The sequence below is a fragment of the Eschrichtius robustus genome, chromosome 10 (genome assembly GCF_028021215.1).
Source record: "Eschrichtius robustus isolate mEscRob2 chromosome 10, mEscRob2.pri, whole genome shotgun sequence".
NCBI classification, from domain to species: domain Eukaryota; kingdom Metazoa; phylum Chordata; class Mammalia; order Artiodactyla; family Eschrichtiidae; genus Eschrichtius; species Eschrichtius robustus.
Genome location: NC_090833.1, coordinates 35407998 through 35427864, shown reverse-complemented (window position 1 = coordinate 35427864; position 19867 = coordinate 35407998). Strand labels below are relative to the sequence as shown.

Below are 19867 nucleotides of genomic sequence, written 5' to 3'. Positions count from 1 at the left end.
GAAATCTAACTTAAGACTGCTGTGAAAAAGAAATCATTGCACCAGATTGAGGTTTGTAATAGCTGATCTCTGTGATCCCATTGACCGATCTCAGTCCTTAGTTCTGCAGAATGTATTCTATAAAAATATATTACATCTATTATTACCATATGATGAATTTAGTATTATTACTAAACTCAGGTGAGGCCCAAGTTACTATGCAGCTTCTCTTTTATAAATGGAAAAAAACACAAAGAAACACACACCCTAAGGCCAACAGTTTATTTTAAGCAAAGACAAAGCTGTACACACAGTAGCTAGATACAAATAGTAGACCACTCTGACTTAGGTCAGATCAGATCAGAACAGGGGAGGTTCACGCTACAATGAGCATGGTGATTTATCTCATTATGTATGACTGGCAAAGCTATAACATGTTTAATCCTTTGAAGAGTGTCCCATTGTATGAAACTGGTAGTCCAGATGTCTCAAAAAGCAATCAAAAGCCCGAGTTTCTGGATTTGTGTCAGCCAACATTATTGTTTTGGCATTTCTATAAAACAGCTAAGCCTTTCAAGGGAGTACAACAGCCGCTTTCTATAAGAGCATGCTGTCTGTCTTTCTCATTAGTGGTGCAAACATCACTTGTCACATAGAAAATTTGTTTTTAAATGTAAGTACTTAACTATAAGAACGTCATTGGTAAACCACAGTTGAGTCCCCTCTTCTTTCTGCCCTCATCTCACCTGTGCTTGCCTCTATCCTACCACTTGACGTCTACTGATTTCTCTCCTCCATTAGACTGGAGAGGACCTGCTCATCTTTGCATTCTGATACATAGTTGGTATTTATTATAAAATGAGTAAGTACACATACAGCATCTCCTCAGCTATGTGAACTTTACTTACCTTGTTTTATGGAAAAGGGAGGCTCAGAGTGATTTGCCCAGGGTCAACATAGTAGACATGTGTCATTCCTTTTTGGCTGCCCAGTACCTGAACTCCCTTCCCACATTTGGGAATTCCCCATCTTATGAGAGCTTGTTGGGAATCAGAGCATGCCTTTCACTACAGAAGCTGAAATTCATATTTTTTTTTCTCTACTTCTCCACGTGACCCTGACACTACAAATTAAATATTCCTCGGACTTTGAATTGGGAGCCAGAGACACAGCAAAGTTGTATCTTGGAGTAATTCTCTTTGGTGTCCATGGCAAATGCAGCAAGATGAAGTTCTTTGAGCAATACTGGCTGCTATCATAGTCCAGGGAACTGTGGCCTTGGTAATAAGTAGTGGCATCTAATCTTCAGCAGAGATGGTGTCCTCACTGCGCCAGTTGTATGGAGTGACCAGGTGACAAAGGGTAATATTCCAGTTGCCTAGTCTCCAGGCCTCCTGGTGATGCTAAACTACCTATAATCCTTTTAATGAATTACTTTTCTCCTTAAATCTACTAAAACTGGATTTTGGTGTTTACAAGTTAAAAATCTGACTCATATAGTCACATAACTAATAGCAGAGCTGAGGACTTTGAACTAATTCTAGTGTTCCTTCCTAACATAAATCTGTATTCTCCAACAACCCACATTTTCTACATTACATATCGATGTCTCTAAATCACCCTTTGTTCACCAAATTTATCTTTTAATGTCAGCTGATTAATGAATATTTCAAGCAATTGTATGGTGAGGCAGCTGCCAGTGGAACATTCAGTTTCAGATGTAGCATTATCAATGTACAGTTGTTTATGTAATATTGAATTTTTTTTGTATTTTTCTCCGTTATAGGCAGAAGATGGAAAATGAAAATACTACTACTAATGTGACTGAGAAAAAGCTGAAAATAATCAGACATGCTTAAAGCAGATCTTTAGCCTTAGCAGAATGCTTATTGGACTAAAGCCAGCTGTGTTTCTGAAGAAAACAATTTAAGAACCTTTTATAACTCTGAAAATATTTCATAAGATACCGTGTTTAAAAGACAAAGTGTATAAGTGATTGTGTAATGTTTTTACCTCTCAGTAACAAGTCTGTTCAACTTTTATACATGTGATTTCTATGTTTTTGTGAACTTGCACAAAAGCAGGCAAATGACACCACATAAGCATAGCTGTAAAACTGAGCGCACAGAAGTAGCAACTGTTCATGGTCTCCTGGGTGACATCTATAATAGAGTAGGGAAGAGACCTGGTGCTTTATTTCTAATTTATTATTGTAGCCTTTAAAAAATAAGGTTACTAAGGCTTTGTTGTGTAGTATATTTTGGAGTTGTAGTATATATACTAGCCAGCAGATGTCAGGATGGGATCGCTTTCTTAAGACTGAAGTATGAAAACAATAAATAACAGGAGTTCCTGAAAGAACTGAAGGTCTTCTTGTTCTTCTGTGCACAACACACTTAAGTCACACTTGCCTCCTTCTTCCTTAAACATATATGCTTTAACACTTTTTCAAAGCCCACTACCCCCCCGCCTTTCATGTGGACAGTTCCTATTCATCCAAATCTTACTTCGTCACTTCCTCAGGGAGCCCTCCCTGCTTCTTCCCCAACCCAACAGGCCAGGCTCCTTTATTCCATGTTCTCACAGCTACCTTTACTTCACTCTCCTAGCAGTTTATATAATATAATGACATAATTATTGATGAACTTAGGTAATGTGCGACTCCCTTGCTATCTTGTAAGCCTCTTAAGGATTGGTACAATGACTGCATTCTTCTCTTCTGTATCCCTCACCTACCACAGTGCCTGGCCCTCTGTAGTCACTAAATAAATAAATATCTGTGACTGTGCACACCTCCGCCAGGTAGATTGGGAATATTTTTTCAGAGGCCTGCACAACGGGTAGTGTCCGAAAGCCAATCTTTCTGCCTTCAATTCAGCCCCTTCTTTGTAAAGATATTATGTGGGGCAGAAAAATGTGGGATAATACTTGTATTCAAGAGGAAAAGACAGTGACAAAAACTTTTCCCTCACAGTGGCAATCCCTTTCCTGCTGTAGGGTATCCATTTTCTGCTTCTTACACATTTCCAGTGAAGAAGTGCCCCTTCTGTGACCTTGCCCATCTTGGTCACAGCAGTTGTTAGTGAGTTCAAGAAGGAATCTTCCCTCTTGGCTTCCAAACCTTTATCCTATTGTGCCTTCTAGGACCATAACTTTCTTCGACATAACAACCCTTTTAGTTTTTAAAAAACAGCTCTCAAACTCCTACTATAGGTCTTTTCAAGGCTAACCACCTCTAATTCTTTCAATCATCTCTCTAGCAGCATGGTTTCCAGACACCTTCAGTACTCTGCCAAACTCCACTCTGCCAAGGGGGCTACTCCTGAGGCATCTGTCAGACCTGGAGACCTTAGTGTTGTAATTTTACTGATGCAACCTAAAAAATTGCTTTCATCTTTAATTTTGCTTGATCTTATTCCTAAACCAGTCCAGAATTTCAGAATTTGAAAAGACCTTAATTTAAGGTCTGGTTACCCAAAGCAGATCCTGGGCCAATTAAGTCACCTGGATGCTTTACAAAATAAGAGTTCTGTGCTCCATCCATAGCAATTCTGATTCAGTAGGTCTTTGTTTAAAAGCTTCTTGTGTGGTTTGCAGCTTGTTTTGGAAAAGCCCTCTGCACATGCAGCCTGACACTGCCAGTGTTCTTTTCCCTATTATACTTGAACTTCTCCTTTGGCAGGTATCTGTGTATGAAAATGCTCCCAACTGTCCCTAGTATGCATTCTTTAATTCCCAAGTACATGACACCTAGCACCCATTTACTCTTAAAATTTTGTGTGAAAAGAACATCAGTTACCCATAAACATGAAGACATATTTACCTTAAGTCCTTTTCCTACCAAGAAACAAGTATTAAAAATATGCTATTTTACCATCTTATTTACACATGGAATTGGGAAGAAGGAAATAAATGATAGTCTGAGTCTATAGTATCTAGCAGTTTCTAGGCTCCCCCCAGTTCTTCTCTGCTATTCTGTGTAAACTCAAGGAAGGTGAGATAATTAAGAGTGATCTAAGTTCAATACACTTAAGAAAACAGGCTGAAAAAAATTAAGTGCTTTCTGTCAGATCAGGAATAAATAAGCACCTTGCAACTTAGGGAACAACAATGTAAAAAATACAAATTCTTTTTATGGTGATGAACTTGTTTATTTTTAATAATTTATTTTATTTTATTTTTGGCTGCGTTGGGTCTTTGTTGCTGCAGGCAGGCTTTTCTCTAGTTGTGGTGAGCGGGGGCTGCTCTTCATTGCTGTGCGCAGGCTTCTCATTGCAGTGGCTTCTCTTGTTGGGAGCATGGGCTCTAGGCGCGCGGGCTTCAGTAATTGTGGCTCCCGGGCTCAGTAGTTGTGGCTCGTGGGCTCTAGAGCACAGGCTCAGTAGTTGTGGCACACGGGCTTAGTTGCTCCACGGCATGTGGGATCTTCCCAGACCAGGGCTCAAACATGTAATCCCTGCATTGGCAGGCGGATTCTTAACCACTGTGCCACCAGGGAAGCCCTATGGTGATGAATTTCTAAACAGTAGTAGAAAGCTTGCTAACAGGGAGGGTTAGGTTAAAGAGGGAAAAGTAGATGTTAAACTAAATGCCTTTCTCTTCAACTTCTTTAACAGCATCATTGTTTCAGTAAGCTAACAACAGTATTTTACTAAGAATGATTTTTTTTTTGATTTAATAGGTTTGAGATTTTACTTACACTTTTACTTTTATGTTCAGTAAAGAATCCTTGTCGTTTCATATGCTTGTGACCAGTGAAAACAATGGATATTACAAAAATTGAGTATGAAATTCTATAATTGATGTAAAGATTCAATAGTAAGCTTATTAAATTTTACTCAAAAGTACACTGAAAACATATAAATGCTGAATTTTACTAATGATGTTAAGATGAGCAATTTATGTGATCATCTCCTGGCTTTAATTCTTATCTACCACATTTCTAAAAACTTTTTTTGCAATATCTTTATTATTTTAAGTAACCTCTATATTGCTTCCCTTCTATCAGCTCAAATAATCAGAGACAATGCAATTTGAATTTGGGGAAGAAAAGCATCAGACAACCTCCCATTGCCGTACGTATCACACCCAGCAGTGGTCTTCATTATGTTTCGCATTGTCCCATAAAAATTAGTCTTCAGTCTCTTGGTATCATGAACATATCTGCACTTAGCTACTTTCTTTCCTCCTAAATAAACATATAACTTGGGGGAGGGTAAATTGTGGTAGTAGGTTAGACGTGGTCCTTGTCAGATTACTCCATATATGCTTAGCTGTGAAACCAATAAACTTTGATCTTGTGCTAACAGCCTGAAGGGCCACAAGTTGGAGATTACGTCTCTCTTTGGAAAACAGAATGAATGGATTCTGTTTTTCAGGATAGGAACTTTTCTCTCCAATGAAAGTGAAGGAAAGGTATTTTGGGCATAACAGGTCTTCAGGGCTACCTCCCACTCCTACAGCTGCCCTCAGCAGGACTGACCCTTCTGTTTTCTTCCTGGCCATCAGCTCCCTCCTGCTTTTTCCTCCTTATCCAAGCTTAGATGCCTTGTGCATTATTTCAGTCACTCCCTGACCCTGTCAGATCACCTTATCCACGTGGCAAGCCCCACCCCCCGAAGAATCCAACCCTCCACCTTCTCTGAGCTTAGGCAGCAGAGCAGTGCTAGAGAAAAAGCCCACATCCAAGCACTGCAAATTCATGATCACCTATCTTAACTGGGGTTCTAATACCATCTGACCTTTTTCTAGTCAGCTTACTCTCACACTTCCCACAACTAGTTAAAAAAACTTCTCCACTCTACTTCCATTCTATTATTCAATGAATACTGAGTGCCTAGTAGGTGCCAGGCACTCTTCTAGGTACTGGGATACTACAGTGAACATAGTAAGACAAAACCCCTGCCCTCATCAAGCATATATTTAGCGAAAGGAGACAATTAACAAAATAAATAAGGAAAAAATATATTAAATAAGTGCCAGGAAGAAAAATAAAGAAGGGGGGTATAGAGTGCCGAAGAGCTTGTAATAAAAAAAAAAAATGTTGAAATATAATGTAACTATAGAAAAATGCAAATATCCTAAGTCTACAACTTGCTGGGTTTTCACAAATTGACACATAACCTTTAAAGGAGTTGGTAAAGGCCTCAATGGAAAAATGCCATTTAAGTGAAGACCCAAGGAGAGGGAGTGAGGCACTTGGAAATCTAAAGGAACAGAGCATCCTAGGCAAAGGAAACAGCCAGTGCAAAGACCCTGAGGCAGTAGCATGTCTCATTTGTTTGAGGAAGCAAGGAGGCCAGTATGGCCAGAGTGCAGTGAGGGAGAGGAGAATCATAAAAGATAAGATCAGAGAAGTAATGAGGCCCAGACTGTACAGAACTTTGTGGGCAACCAGAAATGCTTTGGCTTTTACTCTGAATAAGACAGGAAGCCACTGAAGGTTTTTCAGCTGTAGTGACATGTTCTGGCTTAAATTTTCAGAGAACCATTGATTGCTGTGTTGAGGACAGACTGCAGAGGGGCAAGGGTGGAAGCAGGGAGTCTAGTTAGGAGGCTGTTGTAATAATTCAGAAAAGTGATGATGGTGGATTGGACCAGGGTGGTGCCAATGAAGTTGGTGAGAAGAGGTCAGATTCTGATTCTAACTCAAGGGCCAGCAGGGTTTTCTGAAGGATTGGTATGGGACGTGAAAGAGAGGAGTTAAGGATGACACTCGGGGTTTTAGTTTAAGCAACTGGAAGACGGAATTATCATCTCCTGTGACTGAGAGAGTAGGTTTCATGAAAGGGGAAGACTGGGAGTTTGTTATTGGACAAGTTTGGAATTAAGGGGAGAGGTGTAGGCTGGAGATATAAATTTGAGAGTTCTCAGCCCATAAATGGCATTTAAAGCCAAGAGATCAAGTGAGATCACCAAGAGTCAGTGCAGAATCTATACTGTAAATAAAGAGGTCTGAAGAGTAACGCCTGGGGCACTGCAAGTTTCAGAGGTTAGAGATGAAGAACCAGCAGAAGAGTCTGAGGAAGGGTGGATAAGTGGAATAGAAAGGGTGGATAAGAGGAAAATTAAGAAGGCCCACAAGGTGGTTAAAATAGTAAGAGGTAGTGTGTTAAATGCTGCTGACAGGGTAAGACAGGTCAGTGTTAACCTTAACAAGAGCAGTTTCACAAGATTCGTGGGGATGCAAACCTAACTGGAGTAGTTTCAGGAGACAATGAGAGGAAGGAATGAAAGTAAAAACCACCTTATTGAGGCATTTAACTGAGAGCAGAAAAATGGGATGGTAGATGGAGACGGCTGAGGATTCAAGAGGACTACGGTAGATGCTGTGCTGAACCACCCAGATCTCAACTTTGGGACGAAGGAACTCATTCCCCCAGCGGCTAGGAGTGTTAGCTGCTGACACCTCACAGCTGCATCCCCCTCAGGTCAGCTGAAGGAAGCTGCCTCCACTGAAATACACCCGCCCACCAGTCCCCATGCAATGGCTAGTTGATGCAAGGGTCCAAAGGCCCTGCCCTCTTGCCTTGTTCAGGACTTCTCTGAAGGGCCATCCCAGCATCAGTTACCTGTGGGACTGACTAAAGCTGCTTTTGCAACTAGGGCGACCAAACATTCTGGCTTGCCCAGGGCTGAGAGGTTTCAGTGCTAAAACTGGGACAGTCCTAGATGTCTGTATTTGCAGCTGCACCACAGTTCAACTTCTCCTGCCCAAACTTGTTTCACTTGCACTCGAAAGTGTTTTTCCCAAAAATATTCCCCCCAAAACCTCCTGCACAGAATCTCAGCATCTGCTCCAGGGAACAGACTGGCAACAGGGCTTTTAAAAAAAATTCTTTTTAAAATAGAAGAAATCACAGCCCTTTTGAATACTATTGGGAATGATCCAATAAAGAAAGAAAAGTGAGGGAGAACGGCTGGATCATGATCCTTGAGTAGTTGATGCGGGTGGGACTGATTGCGTGCATGTGGGATGGGTCTGGCCTTAAATAGGAGCGGACTTTCCTAACAGGAGGGAGGGTACAAATGCTGGTGGGTGGGTTATCAAGGGGTAAGTTTATGGAAGCTTTCCTCTGGATGCCTCTATTTTCTCAGGGAAAGAAGAAGCAACATCATCAGCTGAGCTTGAAGATGAGGGGAGATCCTGGAGGTTTGAGAAGGTATGAAATGTTTATCTAGCGGAGAAGAATGAACTAAGGAAACATAGTGGTCCTGCAGGACCCAACTGAGGTTCAGCAGTCATTATTTTCCAGGTAGAACCTTTCAGGATGTTTCTTTCCAGACACTTTCCACTGCACAGAGTAGGCAAAGAGCTGGATTTAACCAAGGTGGGGTTTTGCTAGAGAAGTACAATGAAGCTAGAGGGAGGGAAGAGAGTTGAAGGCGTATGCAAGAATGATTACAATGATGGCTAATGGAGTGTAAGTTGAGGCATGAGGGCAGTGAAGCACAGAAACTAGGTGGTAGGGTGAATAGATCCATGATAGAGTCTGGTGGGACTAAGTTATTTGTTTTGGAGGAAGGAAATTAAATCTAGGCTATGGCTGTGGGATTGAGTGACTAAGACTAAGGAGGACTGAGGTCAGCAAATGTCTTTCCAGAGAAAGCAGATCTGGGCAGAAGGAAACTCTCAACTTTTCCCCACCACATCTAAACCTTTATTACACATGGTAGGCAGAATGCCCCCACCCAAAATGTCTATGTCCTAATCTCCAAACCTCTTAATACGTACCTTAGATGGCAAGAGGGACTTCGGAGATGTAATTAAGGATTCAAGGAAGACTCCCTGATTTCTGGTTTAAGCAGCTGTGTTGATGGTACCATTTACTGAATTAGGCAACAAGTTTCAAGTGAAAAATGATGGGTTCAGTTTTGGACCTGCTAAGCTGAAAATATCGGTGAGATGGAGATGCTGAGTGAGCATATGGTATCCAAACATGGCCAACATTTCAACTGGAAATAAACATTGGGAGTTTCTTCTAAATAGATGGTAATTAAAGCCATGGTCTTTAATGGGCTGGAAGTTTATAAAGAGAAGATAATCCAGGACCAGAAAGTATTTCAAGAATGATCACACAGTCAGTGAATAATAAAGTTTGCAAAAGATGGTAGAACAGGTAAGGGATTTACCCTAGATATGAAGAGGATGAGGCCATGATAACAGTAGATGGAGGAAGGAGTGCTATAAATGTACTAGTTTGCTATTGCTGCTCTAATTATTCAAACTTAGTGGCTTAAAACAACACAAATTATCTTACAGTTGTGGAGGTCAGAAGTTTGAAACAGGTCTTAAGGGGTTAAAGTTAAGGTGTCAGCAGACCTGTGGTCCTTCCGGAGGCTCTAGGGGAGAATCTGTGCCTCACCCTTCCCAGCTTCTGGAACACAGAGGCTGCCCACATTCCTTGGCTTGTGGCCACATCATTCCCACCTCTGCTTCTGTTGTAATACCTTCTCTGACTCTGCACCTTCTTTCTCCCTCTTATAAGACCCTTGTGATTACACTGGGTCCATCCAGAAATAATCTCTACACCTCCAGAGCCTTCCCTGAATTCCTTCTTTCCCCTACACTACTTTTATCTGAATCAATACTGGTCTGCTCAATCATCCTCCTTGATCTCCCCTTCAAACCTAGTCTCTACATTGCATCTAGGTTTAAGTAAGCAATTTTGAACTCCCCTTGATCAATATGGTTTGAACACCTTAATCAATATGATTCCTGCCTGGCCCTCCCTTCTGTAACCTTTTCCCATAGACAACCACCATTAATCCTTCAAGTCTAAACCTCCAGCAAGGTGAGGTCCTCCAGACATCCACTTGTATGGAATCCTACGATGATTTATAGACTAAAACGGCAGTCCCATGACTGTCCATTCCCAGCTCCTGGCACAAAAGCATGGCATATAATAGAAACTCAGTAACCGATCAATGAATTATTAATCTCTGGGACTTTAAAAAGCCAGACCCTATGTGACATCATTTTCCCTATATAATTTGCAACAGAACAAACGTCTCACCTTTAAAATAATAAAACAGTTCTGTAATGTTGGAGGCCATTTCACACTTGGCCAAATTCTGCCCTTCACTTCAGAGCAGGTGTCCTATAAGCCAAATCCAGCCTGCCACAATTCTGCATAGTTTTATTTGAACACAGCCATGCTCGTCGGCTTACATATTGTCTAAGGCTGTTTTCACACTGCAACTGAAGAGCTGACAGGGACCACAGAGCCCACAAAGCCTAAAGTATTTACCATCTGACTGTGAACAGAAAGCTCGCCAATTCCTGCTTTAGTGGCTTCTTTGATGACCTAAGCTACAAGCAGAATTTATCCAGTGATCAAGTCATAGCAAAACAGAGTAAAATGTCTGGCCGATTTCCTTTTGATACTATCTACAGCACTCTCTGGTGCTTGGATCTCATAGGTAAAGAGAGACACTCAGCTCAAGCAAAGGAGGGGGAAGAGAAAAAGTTGATTCCTCACTTGTTCTTCATTCCAACTCTAGGCCCAAGTTTACCCACCTACAAACTATGGAACACACTGTAATCGAAATGCTAACTCACTTCACAGAAGAACTACAAAGAGCAATGATAAAGCAGTTTGATAATGAAATGCACTGATAGCAGAAGAACACTAGCCTAATTTAGGAGTAAAATTCCTACTTCTGTTTTCTAATTACTATTTCAGAACTGTTAATTACAAGTATTAGACACCCCCGGTGGAGTTTATGGCCTGAATTTTTAAAAGTCAGCTGTAAAAAACTGCACCATCACATTTTCTCTTATTGTAACTTGAACATGTGCTGGAACCAGGGTAACAATCACCACCCCCCACAAAGAAAAGCACTAAAGGACAGGGTGCAATAAATAAACATTAAAAGGCCCTAAACCTTGGCCAGCTGCTATTTATTAGCCACAGAAACTTCCAGTCTCAAACTCCCCATCTGTAAAATGGCATTAACACTGATGGATTAAGGCTGTTTTTAGGTAATGAATTTTAAGTGTTCAGTAATTTTGAAGTTTGTAATATAATTAGAGGATAAGCATGCTATCTCATAGTATCTGGAAATATGAATGAAATCTATTAGTGGAGTGAATGCCAGCACAAATCACTTATAAACACCTTATACCAAAGACAAACCATTAATAACAACTAGTGTTTACGCAACGTCAGCACTGTGCTCTACTTGCATTTTCTCTTTTCATCCTTACAACACACTGAAGTAGACAGATGTTTCTATTATGCTAATTTTACAGATGAAGAAAATGAGATACAGACATTCAGTTGCTACAAGTCATCCATCTCATAAGCGTTGCAGCCAGGACTCAAAATAAGGTGTTTATGATCACAGTACTATATACTGCACCCCTGTAAGTCAGGGATGGATATAAATTACCAACATGAAACATAGCATCACAGGGTTAAAATACATGCTGTCTGGGCAAAGATGGTGGATTGAGTACCAGTTACTACTTCCACTCCCTCCAGAAATTCCATTAAACAACATCAAAGATTTTTAAGATGTTTGTTTAAAGACTGTTTAGGTATAAACCTGAAAGGATGGAAAAGGAGGAGAGGAAACAATAGCAACAAAGTAAGAAGCTGGAAAGCAGGTGGACAAGTAGTAAATAACCTGGTAGAAAACCGAATTCTGAGTCAGCAATAGGAAAAGCAAAACAAACAACACCCAATTTACACCATAGAATCCCTAAAAGGTTCAGGAACTGGTGGTTTCATGTACCTTTGGAAGTAGGGCACGAAGGTGTACACACTAAAAAAAAAAAAATTGGTTGAAGGTATTTGGATGCTCTCTGCAACTCTACAGTTTACGTAGCCTCTCTTCCCCAACTCCCTCCCCAAATTAGAATTTTATTTTCTGGAAAGGGTAAAATAGAGAGTTCTCTGGATTCTGAGATACCAGGCAGTTATGGGTACGGGTACTGTACTCAATATAGAGACTCAGTGAACAGACACATACTGGACACGAGATACGGAAAACAAGAGACCCAACACGGGAGAAGAGGGAAAAGGAATTCCCAGGATGATGCTGAAGGGAGAACCGAGAATACAGCCATGCATCAGGCATAGAAGACTATCAGCGATTTAGATAAATGGCAAAAAGTTTAGCTGATTTAGTGTGATAAGTTCACAGAAAACTAAGCCTAGGAAAATTAAAAAGATGTACAGGAAAAGAAAACAACAAACAGCATTTGGAGTCCTAATGAAATCAATCTAATCAAAATCAACACTAATAAGTACACTGGAAGGAAGTAGAAATGAGATGCATGAGAGATGGAGGTAAGGAGATGGAAGAGACACAAATCCTTACATGCATGGAGAAGTCAGTAGGCAATGTCTAAAACAGAAAAATCATAAAGTAACAATCATGTTATTTCGGGACAAGAAGGTAAACTCAATATTATTAGCTAAAGGGCTTCCCTGGTGGCGCAGTGGTTAGGAATCCGCCTGCCAATGCAGGGCACACGGGTTCGAGCCCTGGTTCAGGAAGATCCCACATGCTGCAGAGCAGCTAGGCCCGTGCGCCACAACTACTGAGCCTGCGCTCTAGAGCCCGCGTGCCTAGAGCCGGTGCTCCAAGACGAGAGAGGCCACCACAATGAGAGGCCCGCGCATGGCAATGAAGAGTAGCCCCCGCTCATTGCAACTGAAAAGAAAGCCCACGTGCAGCAATGAAGACCCAACGCAGCCAAAGATAAATTAATTAATTAATTAATTAAAAAATATATATATATATAATTAGCTAAAAAGAAGTGAATGTAGTTGTACCTGGGAAGAAGGTTAAGGACTATCCCCCTCTCCCAACAAACTTGGAGAACTACCTGACTTAAAAATATAGCGTTTTCCCCCTTTGGTGGTATTACATATTCTTAGCATCAAGCAGTAATGTTGCCTTTCATAAAGATTGCTTAAGAATAAAACCATGTTGTTTTATCAGGATTAGCAAATTCTCCAGTCCAAAACAAGAGGAACTCAATTTAATGCAGTTTGTAATAGTCACAACATTATAGTAGTCTCACCAGTGACTGTTGGTTTGCAGCAAAAAGTGGGTTAAGAAAAATAAAAGCCCTATTTTTCTTAGTTGGTACATTTATTAAAAATATAGACTAACGGTCCCGTGCTTAAATGACATGGTTGTGCACTGGCTTCACTAAAACATAAGTAATGGAAAGGAACGCTTCAACAAATATACTCCAGGCAGAAGTAAAAAAAGTACACAGAAATGACTCACACGACAGTGCCATTGCAGACATAATTCCCTTATAATTAATACTTGCTAGAAAACGGAGTTTGACATCATGTACAATAACACCAACATTCACCGAGGCTGAATATCACAGGTACGTCTCTTCATACTTCCCAAATAGTTTTATCTTTTAGCTATAAAGGTCAGTTACCAGAGCCAAACTTGTTCTTAACAAGTAGAATTTTTACGTCCATTTAATCAAAGAGTCTCTTACATCTTTCTGGGTCTGTTCATCTGCAGATAGCAGTAGAAGCTGTAACCAGGTTCTTCATATCATGCATTCACACGTGAAGCCCACTCTTCATATGCTGTCCAATTTCTTTAAGATAAAAGGAGCTGAAAGAAAAATAAACCCAGAATTTGTTTTTAGATCCAGATAATCACAAGTTACATATGGAATTACAAGATTGGGAGATAAACCTTATAGTTCAACATATTTTTCAAAACAACTCCAAATGTGGCCAAGCCTCTGCCTGCACACCCAGCCAAAGGGAATCACTGTCTTTCAAGGTAGCCCATCCCATTGTCATGCAGCTGGGATTATTACAAAGTTCATTTTTCATTCTATAAAATCTTTTCTCCAGGTAGTTCTTGCTTTTAGGACGATAAAGAGGAAATCCAATCCTCCTTCAAATGACAAGCCTTTACTTTGTGATTTAACCGTCAAAGGAACAAAACTCTAGAAGAAACAAAATCACTTTTGAAAACACATTTGAAAGACAGAGAGTGGGGGAAAACATTGAAGTAGGGATCCAGAAGAGCTGGACACATATTTTCGTTCCCCACTGATCAGTTATACGACATTTACATGCTCCTGTTCACATGTGATACAGTCCTACGTCAGTTATTATGAGTACGGTGGTGAAGATATATGTCTAGAAAACAAAGAAGTGTTGTCACAGGGATCAAAAGAAGTGATATTACTGCCCTGTGTAACAGTGCCATGGCCAAAATAAGCACATGAAAAGATGCTCAGCATCATTAATCGTTAGGGAAATGCAAAATAAAACTACAGCAAGATACCACTTCACACCCACTAGGATGGCTACTAACAAAAAAACTGTTGGCAAGGATGTGTAAAACAGTATAGCTGCTATGGAGCACAGTATAGTGGTTCCTCAAAAAAAAAAAATATGGTGGCTGCCAGCAGCTGGGAAGAGCGGGGAATGAGGAATTACTGTTTAATAGCTACAGAGTTTCAGTTTTACAAGATGAAAAGAGTTCTGGAGATGGTGGTGATGATTATACAATATTATGAATTTAATACCACTAACCCAAACACTTACAAATAGTTAAGATGGTAAATTTTATATGTATTTTATCAAATTAAAAAATATTGGGAAAAAAAAGGTTGTGACCAGGGGCTTCCCTGGTGGCGCAGTGGTTGAGAATCTGCCTGCTAATGCAGGGGACACGGGTTCGAGCCCTGGTCTGGGAAGATCCCACATGCCGCGGAGCGACTGGGCCCGTGAGCCACAGCTACTGAGCCTGCGCGTCTGGAGCCTGTGCTCCGCAACAAGAGAGACCGCGATAGTGAGAGGCCCGCGCACCGCGATGAAGAGTGGCCCCCGCTTGCCACAACTAGAGAAAGCCCTTGCACAGAAACGAAGACCCAACACAGCCAAAAATAAATATAAAAATAAATATAAAAATAAATAAATAAATAAAAGATTACTATTTAAAAAAAAGGTTGTGACCAAAAAAGCTGCCAGATTATTTCTCAATACCCATACTAAATTAAGACATTTTGTTGATATTAAACTGAAGATATTTAAATATGTCAGAAGCTGACCAAGTCAGCAGTATGCCCAGACTTTTTTTTTTTAAAACGAAGTCTTATCAGAAAAAAAAGTAACAGTCATCAAAACAATGGATAAACAAAGTGTAGGATATCCATACAATGGAATATTATTCAGCAGTAAAAAGGAAGGAAATACCGATACATGCTACAGTATGGACAAACCTTGAAAAATTATCCTAAACACAAACGGTCACATATTGTACAATTCGATTTATATAAAATGTCCAGAATAGGGATATCTATAAAGACAAAAAGTCAATTAGTGGTTGCCAGGGGCTGGGGACGGTGGAAAATGGGGGAATGACAGCTAATGGACAGCTAATGATGTTTCTTTCAGAGGGGAAGAAAATATTCTACAACAGATTGTGGTGATGGCTGCACAACTCTGACTATACTAAGAATCAATGAATTGTACACTTTAAATGGGTGAATTGAATAACATGCAAATTATATCTCAATTTAAAAAGGGATAAGGAACAGTATTCTGTTTAAAATAAAAATTTTGATTCATCTCAAATACAAAGGTCACTGAGAAGAAGCAAATATTTTACTGGTAGCTAAGTCAACCAAAAAAAGGTAAGAGGAGGAAATAAGTAAAGTTGGGAGTTGTAAAAAGCTGTTGGAGGAGCAAGATGATTTGGGAGTTTCCGTTCACCAGGGCTCCCTCCTCTGGGGAACCAGAGATAACACCACAGGCAGTGAAAGGGGCAGAATAAGGGAGACTAGACCTGAAGAGCTCTGGCCTTAAGCCCAACATGAGTCTTCCACGAGGCTCATGAAGACTTGGTATGGTCTTCATCTATCTGAATCATCTCTGCCTCTCCATCCAGACCTGTCAACAATGTACAGCAAGGAACAATGAAAAGAATGCTGAACTGAAAATGAAGCGGCAAATGAAGAGGCAATTCACTTCTGAGATTCCTATCAGTAAAACTAGAGAACTAATCTATAAAACTGCATCCAGCCCTAATATTGTGTGCCTGCAATTCTAATACTTTGCATAAGTCCCCTCTGAAAGTCGAGTTCACACTTGCAAAGGGGGTATACAGACTTAGGCCCTGCCTCTCTCAAAGGGCTATTGTCAAGATCAGGCAATGCAGTTTCTACCAAACGTAAAAGTCAACTAAATCCTCAGGTATTATTATTAATCCTATAGACTCATATCCTTTCTTCTCCTTCTTAAAAAAGAAAGAAAAAAAAGGTAATTATCTACTTCACCCTCTACAACTAAAAAGAACAAAAGCTTTTGGATTTCAGAGGTAAGCAGTGATGTAAACATGGAAACTTGTCAGTCAGTTAAGAACTCTGGATTCTAGGTCAAGATCATTCACAGAATCGATGAGTGACCTTGAGCCAGCCATTTCTCCACTCTAGATACCAGTTTTTCTGTCTGCAAAACGAGGGACTTGCTTTGGGGGATGACCTTACAGGCTCTTTCAATTCAAACGCTCTTAAGACAGGGCGAGGCTGGGTGATTAACCTCGCGGTTCCCGCCGCCGCTTGCACTCCGGTACCCCCACCCAGGGCCGCAGAGCCTAAGCAACGCGCGCATGCGCCCGCTGCCCTCGACGTGCACGTCCCTTGCATCCGCGACCGCTTAGCTCCGCTCCAGGGACCCCAAAAGGCCAGTGAGACCAGAGTTGGGCGCGCAGTGTCGGCGAGCTCCCTGCTAGTCTCATGGCCACAGCCTGGAAGGACACTCACTGACTCGGAGCAGGGCCACATAGATGAGGAAGTTCCGTATGGAGGAGAGCACATCCTCGCGCATCTTCCGTTTCATCTCCTCCGGGTCCAGCTTCGGCGCAAGGCCCTCGATCCGGAACATCGTGGCTCTTCCTCACGTCTTCCAGCGGCAGCCCTCTGCTCTTCTCAGCTGCCTCCCAGCGCCGGCACTCACCCTAACCCCATTTCCTGTTCCCGCCCCTCATTTTCACGCGTGGCGACGGGAGCCTGCGAAGGACAAACTTCATCCTTAAACGGAGCTGTTCTGAACGAGGGCGGCCTGAAGGGGGTGCACGTAATATTAGCCACGCAGGACTCGGGTTCTTCCAGGCTGTTTATTTAACAACCTCTGTCCTGAGAGGCGCGCGCGGAGCTGCAAAGTGCTTTTACGCTTCAGAGGGGGCGGTGCACATAGGTATCTCCATAAATAATAATAGTTAACATTTATTGAATACGAAGTACAGTTCTACCCCATGAATTCGATATTATAATCTTCATTTCCTAGATGAGGAAATTGAAGCACAGAGATCTTTAAAACAACAACTTGCCCAAATGTGCTTTAAAATACCTCGAGGAAAAAAAAGTGTTGGGAAAGAGAGACGAAAGGATATTAGCAAAATATTGAAAATTGCTTAAGCTGGTGATTAGTGTATCATTTTAGTTAATTCTAGTCTTCTATTTTCAGTATTTTTGAACTTTTTAATGAATGATAAACGAAAACAAAAGGACGAAGATGATGAAATTTGCTCAAGATTACACAACTAGTAAGTGGCTGAGCAGGGTTTTATACTTAGTTAGACCGGTAGCATCCCAGACACAGAATTTTTAACATTTTCCGTATTATTGTTGTCTTCTCATTTCTGGGGTTAACTGATCATCACAAATTATAGTATTGGCCCAGTGATACAGTATATGTAAATGAAATTTAGCTCTGTTCAAATTTTACAGATAAGGACAGAGAGGCTTAGAAACCAAGTGTAATGCTTAAAGTCCTTCTGCTAGTGATGGGCAGAGGTAGGGTTCTAATGCAAATAATTATAATGTCAAGTTGAATTCTCTTTCCCCTGAACCCTGTTGTTCACCTGTTAGTCTTTATTAGCCGTTAGTGCCTGCTTGGATGGGCATCCCTGGAGCCAGAAGGTAGGAATTTAATGCAACCAGATTTCCTGTCACAGAGTCATCAAAACAGTTGTTAGAAGGCTGCTGCCCCAAATTATGCATGCCAACTAGCCATGTATAATTCTTAGACATGAACCAGATGACTGAATTGCTCACATAATTCAAAACCAGAATGCTCCTGCATTGCATAGCAACAATGGATTTTAGATAAATTAGAACAGTAATTTACTATGGGAGCAACTGATAACTGTAAGTATTGCTGCCCACCTTCCTGACTGACAGAATGTAACACATTCTGAAAGGGAGCTCGTCTGCCTATTCAGGCTTTAGTAACCTCTTGCATCTATAATTCATCCAGTGGAATAGCAGAGGCAGCTCTGGAATGGGAGGGGCTGACTCCCAAGGAATAGCTCCATCTAACCCTTCAAGAGTGTTTAGAAAGCCTGCACTGATGCTGGAAAGCAGTGGAGGCTGTGGAAAGAACTTGAACAAGAAGACTGGAGACGTAGCCTTCAGATCTGGCCCTGCCATTATCTAGCCCTGCCATTATCTAGCCATGTGATGAGGCCCAAGTCTCTGTTTCGCTGCAACTATGTTTCTTTAGTTGTAAAGGGAGGAGATATGATTCAGTTCTCTTGCGAGTCCCTTTCAGTTCTAAGGGTCTATGCATTTGAATTCTAATTGTGTCATCTAGGATGTTCTGGTCTGGAGTGTATGGATGTCAAAATATTATCAAATGTGGTGAAACATCAAAAGGCCAGTGTGTGTGTTTTCCTCGGTAGGAAGGATGTAACGTATTGCATCCATCTGAATAGTGAGGCAAAACGGACTGGGAAGGAATGAGTTCTTACGTGATTCCAGTAACTTAGATCCCCAATGCTGACCGAGTTTAGGTAAACAGTTCTCATATGGAACTACCAATTTTTTTTTTTCTCTACTAAGATGCTCTTAAGTAACTTCCCTGGATTCACAGGGAACCTAAGAGGGGAGAAATTAATAGAAAATCATGTTTCTTGGTGAAATAGGACAGATTTTTAGCATTTGAATTTTATTCATCCAATGTTTACTTGATGATATGGTTGTAAATGGCTGATTTGTTAAAGGCAACATGATTCTTGTAACAATTCTCTTCAAAAGGTCTGGTGCTTGCCTCCCTATAGAGAGATAGGAAAGTAGTGGGTGGAAATATGGTGCAGCTGTGTCTTGGGGTGAGGAATTGATTCTGGATGCAGTCTAGGAGGTGAACTGTTCCTGTCTCAGAAATGTTCATCCTGATGAGCTCTCTTCCCCTTGCATGGTTCCTCTAGTTGTAATGGAGGAAACTTTATAAGAGGTTTGACTACTTTCCTTGTCCTTTCTTTTAGTGGTTTTTGTTTGTTTGTTTGTTTAGCATGTAGGTGGTGGTATTGTCCAGTTATGGTTGGCTTAGGTGAAGCAAACTGAGAGAACATACTTCAGGAAGTTAACACCGGACTGAGCTGTTTCACATCTTGGACCCCTCATTTTGTTCCTCACTGGAATGATGAGGGACTTGGGTCTAATCTTTAAAATCACTTGCAGCTCTAAAATGCTGAGATTCTTTCCTGTTCTTCCTTCATAACCTTGCACTAAAGGCTAAAAGCAAAGGATGCCTTGTGATTTGCCGTGAAAGGCAAAAATAAAAAGTATGCATGCATAATTTAATATTGATATTTGTATTATTTAGTCTGATCACAGAGGAGATGGTAGCTGATGTCATAGCCTGTCTTATTTTCCATTTCAATCCCAGGAGGAATTTAGGAGCCATTTCCTTTGCCTCGACTTCCCAGGCAGTACTACACACAAGCGTTCAGTGTGTACAACCTACCTATAAGAGAATTAAGTGTTTTAATTTCTATCACTGGAGATGAATTTATATTTGCAAGGTCAGAGATTGACAGATGACTCATGGTTGGGGAATAATTCCAACATATAATCCCAGGAACCTTGTGGTTTCTAATTTAT

General features: G+C 40.9%; 1 protein-coding gene across 1 annotated transcript; it reads right to left on the bottom strand.

The window, feature by feature from the left end:
* Positions 1-13239: 13239 nt before the first annotated feature.
* On the bottom strand, positions 13240-16960 carry TOMM5 (translocase of outer mitochondrial membrane 5). Its single transcript, XM_068552789.1, has 2 exons — positions 16748-16960; positions 13240-13578 (listed from the first exon to the last, which is right to left on the bottom strand). The coding sequence occupies exons 1-2, from the start codon at positions 16866-16868 to the stop codon at positions 13544-13546; spliced, it is 156 nt and encodes a 51-aa protein (XP_068408890.1). The 5' UTR covers positions 16869-16960; the 3' UTR covers positions 13240-13543.
* Between the last annotated feature and the right edge of the window lie 2907 nt (positions 16961-19867).